The sequence below is a fragment of the Vidua macroura genome, chromosome 9 (assembly GCF_024509145.1).
Source record: "Vidua macroura isolate BioBank_ID:100142 chromosome 9, ASM2450914v1, whole genome shotgun sequence".
Lineage (NCBI taxonomy): Eukaryota > Metazoa > Chordata > Aves > Passeriformes > Viduidae > Vidua > Vidua macroura.
The window spans coordinates 9,078,302-9,093,009 of record NC_071579.1 but is presented as its reverse complement, the minus strand read 5'-3'; the positions used below and the strand labels follow the sequence as shown (position 1 = coordinate 9,093,009).

Below are 14,708 nucleotides of genomic sequence, written 5' to 3'. Positions count from 1 at the left end.
TACTAAACCTACATAGCTACTTGTTCTAACTACCATATCTAACTCACTCGCAACCTGTGACCCTCTCGTGAGTCCAGCCACAGGTGGATCTGATTGGCCATCAGCTCAAACAATCCTCACCAGAACCCAATCAAGCAATCACCCCAGGTAAACAATTCTCCAAACACATTCCACATGGGAAAAACAAGGAGCAGAAATAAAAACTGTTTTCTCTTTCTTCTCTCTGTGCTCCTCTATGAAAAAGTCTTAAGAGAGAGAAGAATGTGCCTGCCACACATGGACTGTGGGTGAATTCTGCATCTTCCCCATGCACTTCATGAATTACAGAGAAGCTGTTGTATTGTTGTCCTCAGCATAGCTTGCAGAAGAATCTCAGTTCCTGTGCTTGGAGCACCTCCTCCTCCTCCTCCTCCCTCCTTTGCACTGACCTTAGCATTGCCATGTTGTTCTCCTTGCATGTCTTCACCTTTTCCTTTTTTCTGACTCGGAAGAGAGTCCGTAAGTTCCTTTGTTCTCAAATTCTATCAACTGTAAAGTTTTTTTAGAGTTTTGCAGTGCTCAAAGATTGGTTCTGTCCAGGGAATGCATCGGGAATTGCTTGCCATGCCTCTTGCTGCTGGTCACAAGGTCCCTGCTGGCTGGCACCGTGCGAGCCACGCCGGCCGCCGGATCCACTCAGTGCCTCTCCTCATGCAGGGCACAAAAAAAAAAAGCTGCTGCCACCGCTTCTGCCCTTCTGCTCGCAGTGTGGCTGGCTAAAAGCGGCTAAGCAAGCAAGGTTCATTGTGAGCCATGCCAAAATGGCAGCGGTTGTGTGGCGCCGTGCCGATTTCGACCATGCAATCCTGGCCGCGCGGCTGCTCCCACCACATGCCTGGCCACATGGTTTTGGCTGTGTGGCTGCTCGTGGCACCGGGGTGGTCCCCCCAGCAGCATGGCCCCAGTGGCTGCACTGGGAAGGGGCCTGGTGGCCCTCCTCACCACCCCTCGGAGAGGCAGAAGAAAGGAATTGAGTTCCCTTTTTTCTTTTTAAATATGTCATTACAGAGGCATTGCTAACTTCCCTAATTGGGCCAGCCAATATGTCCATCGTTGGAGCCTTTAGGGATTGGCTCTGCTGGACATAGTAGAAATTTCGAGGATCTTCTCTTTCAGAAGCAACCTCTGTGCCTTCCTCCACCCCCACTAAAAGCCAGATAGTGTTAAACTAACACAACTTTTAATGATGTTGTCAAGCTGTAAAGAAAAGATTCTATTTTTATAAATCTAGAAGGTGAGACTGACAGAAAGGCTGCAAAATATTTAAGGATAGGATTTTTTTCATGTAATTGAAGGTTGCCTGAAAAGTCTAATTCAAAAGAAGTACTTTGCCCCTGGCTATTTTTGGCCTCTGGAACGGCTTTTTTTAGCAGTGCTACAAATTGAATCACCGGCTGCCAGTATCATTTAAAGCAAGTGAGGCTCAATTACCTTCTGAGTCAGATGTACCTGAATTAACCTGCTTTTCAGCAACAGTTGTGTGACCTCTCCTGCTGCTACTTGAAGACTTTAAGCCTTGTGTGAATGGTAATTTAACACTGAGAAAGTCTTGAGCAGGCTTGTCAGTGCTGAATACTATTTGGATTTTTATATCAAATCTGTTAGAGGTGTGGAGAAAATCTTGTATAGTGTGTTGACTAGCTAATTTTTTATTTATGCAATTGTTAACAAGAGAGCTGAAATTCTCCAGGCTCAGTGCCATTTCTGCCACAGCTGCCTCTTGACCTTGAATGACTCCAGAGCTGTAGTGTAGATTAGGTTGTGTTATTAAAACACAATTGCAGTCTCTGTCACGAAAACACGTAGAATAAGATAACGAATATGAGTTTCACAGATGAGTAATATTCCTGTTATTATTGCAAGTGAAGCTATTACAGGACTCAACAAAGAAGTATATCTGGTTTTGTTTGGGCCCTGTAAGCTATTTTTGTATCAACTATTTTAGCATTTACAATTGCTTCCTTATTTGCATCTAGGTTCCAGGCAATGTGAGTTACGGACTGCTAGAGCATTCTCTGGACAGTGCTTCACTTGGTGCTGTAACTGCAATGAGCTGAAAGGATGGCTTTGACTGGATAACTTGCACCATTAAGCATTGCTTAAATCTAACATTGTTTTTGAAATTAGGTAATTTTGGTGTGGATTTAGTGTAAAGTAACAATTCCACAAATTATTGCTCATATTCCTTATTCCATTTCACCTACTCTCATCATTCCAACCTGTTAGTGTAGTCATCCTTACTGTTAGGATTGCTGAATAGCATTTAGGTAGCTAGTTAAAATTTAGTTAATACTTTCAAGATGGCTTCCATTAATGAAGAAATACATTAAAAGTCTGTGTTGCCCTGGTTTTGCCCAAATAAGCTGCTTATGAAACTACACCTAAGAACTTGACAAGTCTACTGATGCTAAAAGTGTCTGCCTTGAAGTTCCTTCTGTGCTTCCCACATTTTTTCCCTTGTTTCCAGGACTTCTTAACCATTTAACAGATCTGGAACATCTTTTGGAACCTTTTAGAAGCAAATGTGAGAAGGAAGATAATTTGGTTTGGATAGGCTTAGGTCCTTAGCAGAGGTGAAGCATGGACATGGAAAGTACTTTCTGTAAAGTACTTTAAATTTGCCCTGCTCTAAGCCTATGCTTGAAAATGCATTGGAAATGCTAAATAGGTAAAGTTTCAGTATCTGTCTTCCTTGGTTGTAGAATGCAAATATGAGTCTGGAAGCTTGGGTCCTCACAAGGCTAAGGTGGTTAACTCATAGTTTTTTTGGAGAGATTACATTCTGTTACTGCTGTGCTAAATCTCATTTGAAGTATCATGTTTGTAGGTAGTGGCTGTGATTTGCTCTTTGTTTACAGCTTGGGTATTTTCAGAGAATCAGAGTGGATCAGGTTGGAAGGGGCCACAGTGGGTCACCGGCTCCCACCTCCCTGCTCAAGCAGGGTCATCCCAGAGCATGTGGCACAGGATTGTGTCCTGACAGGTCTGGAATATCCTCAGTGAGGGAGACTGCACAGCCTCTCTGGTCTCTGTTCCAGTGCTTGGTCACTGCACAGGAAAGAAGTTCTTCGTCATGTTCAGGTGGAGCTTCTTGGGCATCCATTTCTGCCCATGGTCTCTTGTCCCATTGCTGGGCCCCAGGGAGCAGAGCCTGGTCCTTGCTCTGAGCCCTCCCTGCAGACAGGGACAGGGATGAGGGCCCCTCTCAGCTGGGTCTGCTCCTGAGGCTGAACAGCCGCAGGTCCCTCGAGAGAGCTGCTCCACGCCCTTCCTCATCTCCTCAGCCTCCGCTGGACCTGCTCCAGGAGCTCCAGGTCTCTCCTGTCCTGAGGAGCCCAGACCTGAACACAGCATTCCTGATGTGTCTCATTAGGGCTGAGCAAAGGGATAGAACAGCCAATGTTCTTCCTAATGCATCCCAGAATAACATTGGCCTTCTTGGCCACAAGGGCAGTTGTTTAATTAATGTTTAACAATTCTCTTAGCAGCTAGACTGACTGATCAGGGAGATAAAGGAGGAAAACCTGGATTATCTTCTCTTAGCAGCTCCTCAGGCTGCCTGCCTCAACCTTTTGGTAAAACTACAGTGTTGTGGTGGGCACAAAAGCATTTTGTTGTGCATGTTGTTTGTAAATGGACATCTTTTCTCTGAAGCTAATGGTGCCATACTGTTTCATCATAATGCAGAAATGATGACATACTTGACTGAACAGGTGCATGAAGTAGAGGAGCTGATTTATTGAAGATGATATAGTTCAATAATTCTGTATCAAAATCTTTGAGAGAACAGTGTAATGGATAGAAATACAATAAGGCTCAGAGGATGAAAAAATATTCTTTGTCACTGTGAACTCCTGTTATGATAAAATATATGTGCCACAAAAGTGAGGTGCTCCATTGCCTTTTGAAATAACATCACAGTAGTCTAGAGGTGGCTTTGTATGTAACACAGAAAAAACCAGCCCTTCTTGTGATGATGATGTTTAAAATGAACTCATACATTAAACAGGCAGGCAAGCAAGCAACTACATTGGTAGTTTTGTTAAAAAATTCATTCATTTTCACTGCTCTTGACTTTCAGCTTTTATTAAAAGATTTTTTTTGATGTTTAAACGCAGTCTTCCAGAATAAATTGCTTTGAAGGTAAATAGAATAACTGAAGCTTTATTAGAGAGTAGTTATGTAAACAACAATTATTTTATGTTATTAACGTGAAGCTATTTGGCATCTATTTTTAAAATGAGGGTGACATCTACTAAGTTACAAGAAAAGCCACCTCCCAGTCAGAGAAATGAGAAGCAAGAAGAAAACACTATAAAGAAGTCCTGAGACTTAAGTTTTCAGGTGAACACTGAAAATGTTTTCTGAATACCTGTGGAGTTCTTCATAAAATGGGATTTTACATTTCCATTTTACACTTTCAATAACAATGAAATAGAAGCCTTTTATTGCCTATGCTGGGCAGTAGCATTTCTCTTCACTTAACACTGCACTTACAGAATATTTCAGCATTTCCTTACTATTGCACCTGGAATTTTTGTCATATGAGGTTTGTTTTTTTTAAGTCTGCCAGTCCATTTGAAAACAAATAAATAGGAGAGTGACAAGTGTCACACTTGGGCAGAAGGGGAAGGAGGTGGGGAGGAAGTTCAGACTATTGCTTGATTCTTGCCTTGTAAGTTTATCAATTAAAAAAATTTCAGTAATATTTGCACAGTACACTACAAAAAAAGAAAAATGTCGGGATTATTTTTTCCTTTTGGAGAATTATTCTTACATAAGTTTGCTGGGGAGCAGGGGGTGGGGGATAATTATTAAAAGTTGTGTTATAGGTTAGAGGGCTTTTTTGAATAGTTTTTGACCAGTATCTCCAGCCAGACTATAAGTCTGCCCTTCTGTCTCATTGTTTGACATTGCAGTTGTAATGTTATTGTAGCTGTCGTGTTGCTGACATGAAAGCAGAAATAGAGCTGCTGAATTAAGTGGGGAGAAAAGCTGTTTCTGAGTGGGTGGCAACTGAAGTACTTTATATCTTTTTGTTAGATTGATTTTATAATACTTTCTTTTTCATTGAGTTGTGCTGGGTCTTCTCAATGATTCATGACTAAGGAAGGATAAAGGCATTGCACTGACACCCCTCTCCTTTCCTCAGCTTTTCATTTTCCTCTACCAGATGCCTGTAGTAGCAGTCAGGTTACTGTAGATTATTCTTGCATGGAAAAGAAGGATAGTGGTCTTGGTGATCCAGAACATTATCATTTCACTTGCTTTCTCCTCTTCAAGTCTACTACTTGGGGTTATTTTTGACAAGCTGTTTGTTGCCTTGTTTTAGTTAAAATGAGGGATTGGTTGTGTAATTACTGTCCACCCACATTTCTGCCTACCTGTGTTTATTAATAAAGATCTATGTTTAAACCTTCAGCTTGGACAACTGTGTAACCAGTCCAGCTGGAATATCTTAGGAAGGAACGAGAAAAAAAGAGTAGTGGCTTCTCTAGCTGACACTGACAGGTAATATCTGTCTGCACCCTTGAATCTGAAGACTTCTACAAGCTTGTCTTTTTTATCTTTGCCATGGCTTTTTTCGAACGTGTGTTTTCTCTGGGAAAAGCAAATTATTAGCTTGCCTTCTTGACAGCAGGGTTGAGAGCTCTTGAGGATTTGACTCATTGAACCCAAGTCCCTGTTCTGAAAACTACTGTGGATTTTTGAAGTGCCTTCTGCCTTTGTTCTATTAATCTGTTTGGGTTCTCCTTTATTTTTTTAATACTGGTTTAATCATTGTATTACTGTTAGAGTTTTCATTGACAAATGCAAGAACTCATAATTTGAAGTAAAAGGAACATGTTGTAGTGCTGTTGTCTGCTATTAACTCCCTAGACTTTATCATGTATTGGTAGAAAAATTTTTCTAGGTGGTAGATCATAAAATCATTTTGCTATTTAGATATATATATATATATATATATATAATTTCCTCTTTTAAATAAGCTGTAAGGGATGTATAATATCAACTAGAAATTATGAAGCTGGTCATGTATATCTTCCCTGAAAATTTATGATTTTATTCACATGCAGGTTTTATATTTTGGAGGGCATGAGCAAGAACACTTAAATTTTGTCTACATATGTTGTCTTTTAATGTTCATGAACCCTGATGGTGGTTGGGTGAGAATAGGGGTCAAGAAAATGATATATCAGGTTTCATTCCATGTTTTTCCTGTTAAACACATATAAATAACTTCATTCAACAGTTTTTTCTGTAGGAAGACATGAGGTCTTGACTCACAGGATGTAGGGACACTTAAATCATTATGAATTGCTTTCAGAGCTTCTGTTGGGGAGGTACTATGGTAGAGTTGTGATGTTGATGGTTTGGCTTTCTTGTTTTCCTTGTGTTATTACTAGGCAGGAAGCTTCAAATAAGGAATAACATCTTGTCCTTAACTGGCCCCATTTTCCTGAGGTACTTCACTGACTCTACCAAGTTAGAGATTTTTGCCTGAAATTACATAAATTTCTCCCTTTGTTTTCGTAGTCAAAAATTACTGAGGAGAAAAGAAAGTAGATCTTGAATCTCATTTAACTTAGCTTCGGTTACTTTATACACAGTTGTGATGATGTTCATGATTTTATCTTTGCTTCTTTTTTAAGAGCTTTATTACACAGCTACTTAAGCCAGCTAACGCTTTGAAGGAAGGGTTGGAATATGCATTACATACAGACTTGCAGGTTTTGGTGTTGGGTGGGGATTTCTTTGCTGGGGCTCTGTGCTGTTGGCAGTGTTTGGTGCTGCTGGGTGTGTGCTGGCAACACGCATGCGTGGAGCAGGAATGAGGAAGTCAGGCCCTTCTGCCAGCGGAGAGTTTACTGGGGAGTTTGAGAGAGCAAACAGGAAGGGGAAAAAAACCCTGAACCTGTCGGATATACTCTTCTGGCCTTATGGTATGTGTTGTTCATGGAGCTTCCCAGGCAGAGGTAAGAAGCTTTTTTCTTCTACCTTCTCTTCTCTGATCAGGTATGGACTTTCCCCTCTCTCTTTAAAATTTTTCAGAGGTTTTTCTGTGGAACTGGTTATGGAAAACATAGCTAGTGTGATTTATCCTTTTCTGTGAACCGTGAATTGGCAGTACAGGGTGTTGGTAAAAAAACACATTACTTTTAGCTAGTCAGGGCTTCCCACAGGTTGTCAGGTTGTTTTTCTCTAAAATGATATTCAGGATTTTTAAAGTATTTCCTCAGGGAAAAGAAGAAAGCTACTTAAGTGCCCTCAGAAATACTGTTTATTACAGTGAGCACACTGGAGTAAAAAAAGGTTCTGTGAAACACCGGCAAAAATTTATCTGTTTGGCGCTAGACAAGAATGGAGGAAGTTCAGCTGCTGGCTAGAATTGTACTATAGGTATCTGGCAATCTTATGAGTTAGGAATTGCTTTACTGTTGTCTGTTAATTTAATTTAGGTTGTTGATTTATTTTTAATTTCCAAGTCTCAGCGGTTTTGAAGTAATTAATGTAGCACACAACCAGTCTCACAGAAGAGAGAAGTGGTTACTTTTTCTCTGAAAAGTTACTTTTTCTCAGAAAAGTGTAAGTTACTATCAAGGAGTAAGAGTCTTTAAAAGAATTAATGAAATGTTGTTTTCTTTATTCGAACAAATAATGATGACTCAGGAGGTGTATCTGCATGAGCAGTTCAGTTGGCAAGCCTGAGTTTGTTTTGGCTGAGGAGCTGCTGTAGTGTTAAGCTTAGCACTAAATAGGCTCTACTTGTGTTCACCGGTAACTGCAACAGGAAGCTCCACTCTCTTTAGCTAGGAGTCATACTCAGCAAAAATGAAACAGCTCCAGCTTAACCAAATTTGGGTTAAGTGATAATGCTGTTTGAGTAATGAAATGCTGTGGGAATACATAAAACTCAGGAGGGAGTAATGCTCTTAAGGGCTGTATCTACTGAATTGGCAGGAGCTGAGCCAAGGGTGCCCCTTAGGTATGCTGAGTCATCTGCTTAAACTGTGACATGACTTAGTGTGGACTGCTGCTGGGAGAGAGCAGTGCCAACGTGGTAGTGATGAAACAGCATGTGATGTGTCCATGCAAGAGCATGCTGGGCCCAAATAACCTGTTTGTGAGAGAATTTGGGGTGTACTTGGAACCTGCACCAAAGGACTTCCTCGGAGAGTGCACTTAATTCAAACTGAAAGCAGAGGAGTTTTCCTGTGTGTCACTGTGTGTGAAACTTGATGCCAGTGGCTGTTGGTACAGACTGTTCTGTTTCACAAGCGTCTTTTTGTCAAGAGTTGAATCTGCAAAGGACATGTGGAGGACTCTGGTTGCCACAGACATAACACAGCTTGGACATGAGGCTACGTCAGCCTCTGCATTGTAGTCCAGCAGAGTAAGGATGGAGTGGTTGTTCCAGTGGTTTATGGAATAATCATGTCTTTCTCTAAAGCACTGGCAGGGTCCCAGAGGAGACAGGTCACCGATCTGATTACAGCGTGACATTTCCAGTCTGGGTTGAAGGATGGAATTTCAAGGATTTTTGGGGGGGCTGGGAGGCCCAGAAGAGAGGAGAAATTTTTCCAGGTGATTCTAGATGTGGGTAAAACAGCTTGTGCAGGGGTAAACAGGAGGATGAGACTTGTATACAGGTTCTTTATATTTTCAAACTCAGAAATAAGTCTGTCTCTGGTTTCAGTATAGGATTCAAGGTCTGCCTTGGGGCGTCTTCATTCCTAATTACATATTTTTGTCTTCCAGTTTATGTACTGTGGATGTGTCTTTTTAGTTTTTTGCTTTCTTGGGTTTTGACTTATATATTTTCTTTAATCATGCACCAAGAAGTGTGTATGGATGTACATTTTACAGTGTTAGAAGCTATTGAGTGTGAAATACCAGTGGGTTAAAAATGTAATATTATGGGGAGGCAGGCTATTTAAATAGTTATGTCTTCGGTAAATTCTTGCATTCTTTATGATTTGCTTACCTCTGGTATAATGCTGAAGATAAACATTTTTTTAAAAAGCATTGTACTATAAAAGTGAACATACTTTTCCTACTGTATATGTTCAAAGTGTTCTCTTTCTGTACTGGTGATGGTTCCAATAGCAGACAGTGATACTGAAACTGTCTTATTTCCACTGTTTTATTGCCGTTTGTAACGTCTCATGTTGAAAGTAGCTCTTTGAAGTTAGAGACTGTTTTTTTCCAGTTATTTCTAAAGGCATAGTGAGTCACAAACCTTGGTACAAGGCACAAGTATCTTCAGCAGCTTCACGTCTCTATGTCTTTGTGCCTGGAAGAGATTTACATCGTAGCTCAGTGCTTGGCTCTGCTCCCTGCTCCAAAGGCTGAAGATCTGGTGGGAAAACAGGACCATATATGTGGAAAGCTGTGGCACCAGCAGTACTTGGTTTGGTGCATGTGGCTTGTGAATCCTTGGTCCCTGTGATGCCATTCCTGTCTTGTGTGGGATCAGAGGAATTTCCAGTTTTGTGCCGCTCTCCTGTGGAGATTCATTAGAAGCACAGGAACCCTGTTGTTCCAGCAGCTGTTCTTTTCTGTGGGGAAAAGGTTGGCTGCATCACACCAGTTAGCCATCTGTTGGAGCAGCTAGACTGTGCTGAAATAGATGATGTTCTGAGGTTTCTGTATAACATACAGCTGTATATTATATTGTCAGTGGCCTTCTTTGGCATTTAGGCACCAGGACACAACCTCAGACACTGTAGAGTCTGAGAGCTGTGCTTATGTATGAGCTTTGTTTCCCTTGTTCCCCAGCCTTTGGAGACCTGTCTTGACTTGGCATCATGGATGCCACTAATCAGTTCCTTCATCTCCAGACTCCCCAAACTTCTCTTTCAACTGTTGAATTTGTAAATAAATATGACCTATTTCATTATGCCAGAGGTACAGGTAGCAACAACATGGCTCTGTTTTCTGTTTTTTTTTTTTTAATTAGTTAACTAACATTAAAGGTGCATTCAACTCCTTTCTTCCAGTTCACAACTTGGGATAGTGGCATCTCCATGTTCACATCTGCTTTCTAGACTTGATGATACAGCTTCATGTTAGCTTCTGGTTTTAAGTCTCCTCAGTTAGTAGAAAACTTCTTTTCCTGAATGCTTGGCTAATAATTTCTTTTAAATAGGCTGCTCAGTTTGTTTCTGAATTGCAGAGGAATCTGGGAAATTGTTGCTAGATATTCTAATAGCAGTGTGGTCAAAAGGAAGAACTATGATTCAGCTCTAAAATTTTGATCCCCAAAGGATATTTCATAGCTCAGCCATACATACAGTAGATTTACCAAGCTGTGTACTGCTCTTTGCAGAAGGATTTCTGTGGTGTTTCTGGGTAATTTCTGTTGCAGATTTGCTTTACAAAGGATAGTTCTAGCTTGAATGCTTGTTACCAAAGTTTACTCAGTATATAAGAGGGCAGGTAGCCAGGGAAGGCTTGGAAATAAATTTGCTGAATGGTTTAGGATATCATCTCTCACTGTAGTAACCTAAAAGTATAGAAGATTTCGTTTGGGTTGTGGTGATACATTAGTAATGAGAATGATTTGACCCTATGCTGACAAGATGGAAGAAAATGGCTGATTTGCCATTTAAGAGGGATTTTGGAAGGGAAACCCTGAACAACCTTGACATGTTGTTGTGCAATGCTGGTGGTAGGGTTAGCCACACATAGTGCCTCTTCCTTGTGCCACTCTGCCTGGGTAACACTGATTTTTTAATTGATTCCTTATTGGCTGGGAACCAGAGGCTGTGTGGCATTGTGTATTGTCTTTTGAAGAGAGAAATAGTTATTTTTTCCCTAGAATCATAAAGCATCCTGAGTTGGAAGTGACTCAGAGGGATCATCACAGTACAACCCCTTTTCATTAGCTTTAGAGCTAAGATTAGGTGTTTGATGAAACTCAGCTAAAAGCTTAACTAGTAACACTTCATTGTTTACCTTGGCAAAGTAATGGTAACTGTGAACACACTGCTCTAAATTCTGAAAAAAAGAAGCCTTTTTTTCCAGAAAAATAGTGGCAGAGGCTTTTCAGAGTCTTTATTTTAGCATTAGAAATTCTTTTCTGTTTTAAAATGTCTTGACTCTGAATTGCACAGGTCCTGATAGAAAGTTTCTCTCTGCCTTTAGAATTTAGATTTTAATTGTAAACATTTTTTAAGCTTAAGATTTGATAAAAAGTTGCTGTTTTGCTTATGGAAGAATTTCCTGACAGAACAGACACTAGCAAGTAAGTGTGCAGTCCTTGGTTTGAAACTAAAGCCAGTGGTGTGTGGGAAAGAGAAACAAATATATATGGCTGGTTGGGGTGGCGTTTTTCTTGTCATTTTGTGGCTTGATTTAGAAAAATTGGTTATGAATCAGTGACTTGCACCTTTTTTTTTCAAATTCCACTGGTGAAAGTAAGCCAGACATCAGAAATTATTTTATTACCAATTTTCTTTTTGATAATGATTTTTTCATGTCGTGTGATCCATCTACTCTTGTATATTTCTCCTCATATGAGTTCTGTTTTTTTCCTGTCCCAAAGGGATATCTTATCTTCCATTCCCTTATAATGAGTAACATTTGATCTTCTTAGTATTTTGATTTGAAAGTGCCAAGTAGTAAAGACCTCCCAGCTTTTCTTCTATTGTAGTTTCAGTGTGGTTTCTCAACAGAGTAAAGATGTTGCCTTCTCTATCAGGCAGTGAATGATATAAATTGGGGTTACAAAAGGAGCTGTTAAGGAACAATTGCCAGTCATCCAGTCATAAATGACTACTAGAAGTGATTGTGCAGTTTTTGAAGGATGGAGGTGCTTGGATGGCAGATAGAGGGCAAGTTAACAGTGCTGAATTCCAGCAGGAGTGCATACAGATTCCCAGGGTAACTGAGATGTGTCTGGATGGGTCCATATGGTACCACAGAGCTCAGATGAGGTTGTGTGAATGTGCTGGAGTAGCAGCACACAGTATCACTGAGCGATGTGTAAGAGTTGCATTGCACAGTGTCTGACTGACCCTGAGCCTTTCATCTTATCCCCCTCGAGGCTTGGGCAGTCATTGTGTGCCAATCCAGAGCCCACCAGACTCTGAAAAAAGGTTGCTTGTGATAGAGGCTTTGGATGAAGCCTTGTCTAAGCAAAAATATTTAAATATTTAATTATTTTGTACAGTAGATATTGTACAAAATTGGATTAGTGGAATTGTCTTTTTTTTTTTTCTCATTTTGTTGGTATCAATTTGCTCATTTATAAAGAAAAAACATAAAAATGAAAAGCTAATTAGTCTTACAACTTCAATGTGATAGTTATCTTCCTTGATTTATTTGAAACTGTATAACTGCAGAAATGGTTGACACTGGCTTTTCCAGAGCCAGAGACTAGCTGGAATTAAAGCAAGTCGTGACTCAGTCGTGTATTTAATTCAGCTACACCTCAACGAGTGGTACTTCCCTAGCACAAAGGAGCTCACGTGCCTGTTCTAGTACACAATGCTAACTTTGTGTTTCTGTTTTCTTCTAGGTTATGTTTCACACTATGTGCAGACTGTCTGTACTTACAGAAGATATTTAAAACCAAACAGACTTTTTTGCAAAATTTTGATTCCAGTGGAATCTGTGCTTTAGATTTTTGTCTTGTCAATTAACTCCTGAAGCAATGCCTGTACAAGCTCCACAATGGACGGATTTCCTCTCCTGCCCGATTTGCACACAGACTTTTGACGAAACGATCCGGAAGCCAATCAGCTTAGGCTGTGGCCACACTGTCTGCAAGATGTGCCTCAACAAGCTCCACCGGAAGGCATGTCCCTTCGACCAGACCACTATCAACACAGACATCGAGCTCCTTCCTGTGAACTCAGCCTTGCTGCAACTTGTGGGTGCTCAGGTATCCCTGCTTTTATTTTTTAATCTGTTTCAGTATTTTCCTTCTTTTGGGAGGACAAGTCAGGAGTAATAAAGAATATGATATTGTCTTAATGATGTGAAGAGAAGGCATCCACCTTTTTGTAGATGTCTACGAGAAGTGGTAAAGGTGCCTGGATCAGTAGTTTAAATCTTTATTCTGCTGGTGACCATGAGTTTCGTTACATCTAATTCAGTGGGCTGTCACCAGAATGGGTTTGTTGTGTTTCCTTCTTTCTTCCTTGGCTCTTACCTAGCCATGCTCTGCCAAAAGGATGAGCTGGATCAGTGAGCTTATTTTGTGGGAAGACATTTTTCTGTGGTAGGTTATGTGCTTTACTATATTCACCCTGTGAGACCTGTGTTGGTTGTCCCAAAAGCAGGAGGGGCATGTAAAGGATGTGGGACAGATCTCTCTGGTAGCAGCCTTTATACAGCCTTATTTGAAACTATGCAATGGTAATACGACTTCCTGAGATGACATATTACTCTAAGTCCATGTTGGTGAGGGGGGGAAGCCTACTTGAGACTCCCTTTTTTGCTGGAATAGGTACTGGTGAGGTCAGTTGAGGTGGTGATATGATGGGGATGAGTGGCACTGGTACTGACAGCAGCCCCAAGAAAGGACAGGGATGTGTGGAAAGCAGATCACCCTGTTCAGTTGCTGCACACACTTAAGCTGGCAAAAGCTTATTGATGTTAGGTCTCAGGTAGCTCCCTGGGACCCACACCTTCAGGGCTTGTGGACAGGATTGTGGTCTTAGGAGAGGAGGGATAATCCTGTCTAACTTAGGGGTGAAGAATGAATATGTAGATGGGATCAGTTGCCATAAAAGGGTTACTGCTTTATTTTGTACTGCTCCAATGTCTGGGATAAGTGAAATTAAAAGCAGCAGAAACTTCAATGAGATCCATAGTTTGGGGAAAAGGAAAGAATTGTGGAAGATCTGTAAAAGGTGTGGAGGAAAGAGAGATGCTCTTGTGTTGCTTTTTATTAGGTACTGTGACTTACAGGTCCAGGTGTACTTTTGCCATTTCTTAGTTTATCAAGTAATATGGCTAATTTGTTGTTTTTCTTTCATGGTATATGGCATGGAGGTTATTTCAGAAGCTCAAAATCAAATGATGTTTCTGGCTGTGCTAAATGACTCATCCTGCTCTGCAGGAGGAAGCAGTGAGATTGTGCACTCCCATTCCTGTGATATGCTGCCATCTTTGAAGAGCTTCCAAGCAGTATGAAATCTATGGGTGATATAATTTTAAAAAGTTACAGTTCTCTTTCTCTCTTACATGTTCCTCCTCTCTGCAGTTTCTTGAATATTTCCAGTTGCATCTGAATGTCCACATTTGTGATAAATGTCTTCCCCTTGCATTTTTTGGTTGTTTTGTGTGGACTTGTTAAGCTTTATGAGAAGCTGTATGATAGCTTCAATTTGACGTCTGCCAGAATTTAATTTTTTATAAAAACAAGAGTCTGTGGAATGAGATGGAAATCCACCCTGCTCTGTATACGTAACTGAGTATTTTTTCCTGGTTTTACTAGTTAGCCAGCCAGAGTTTCCTTATCCATATGTGTGAGGTATGGAGAAAGGTTTTACAGTGTAGTGTTTGTCTTGAGAGCACTCTGAACTTTAGATTCTGACTTTGCAGTAATGACATTTTGTACTCCCTTTTTATCTGAAAATTTTGTGGGATGAAGATTCACAGAACATTGTTTCATCATGGCCTCAGTGTAACAATGACTGTGGATCATTGCTGGGCAT

At 40.5% G+C, this 14,708-nt stretch overlaps 2 protein-coding genes across 13 annotated transcripts in view; one reads left to right on the top strand and one right to left on the bottom strand.

Moving 5' to 3' along the window:
* RO60 (Ro60, Y RNA binding protein) overlaps window positions 1-14,708 on the bottom strand; it is a 146,090-nt gene that overhangs the window by 56,641 nt on the left and 74,741 nt on the right. The window lies entirely within an intron of this gene.
* RC3H1 (ring finger and CCCH-type domains 1) overlaps window positions 1-14,708 on the top strand; it is a 73,688-nt gene that overhangs the window by 11,497 nt on the left and 47,483 nt on the right. For 9 of the 12 annotated variants that reach the window (XM_053985446.1, XM_053985445.1, XM_053985442.1 and 6 more), the window contains exons 1-2: window positions 6,897-7,016; window positions 12,563-12,928. In XM_053985446.1, coding sequence (XP_053841421.1) covers window positions 12,698-12,928 — 231 coding nt within the window. In that variant the 5' untranslated portion in view covers window positions 6,897-7,016; window positions 12,563-12,697. Of the gene's footprint in view, window positions 1-6,896; window positions 7,017-7,606; window positions 7,627-12,562; window positions 12,929-14,708 lie in introns of those variants that run through there. The other 3 variants (XM_053985450.1, XM_053985438.1, XM_053985439.1) reach the window with 2 other exon arrangements.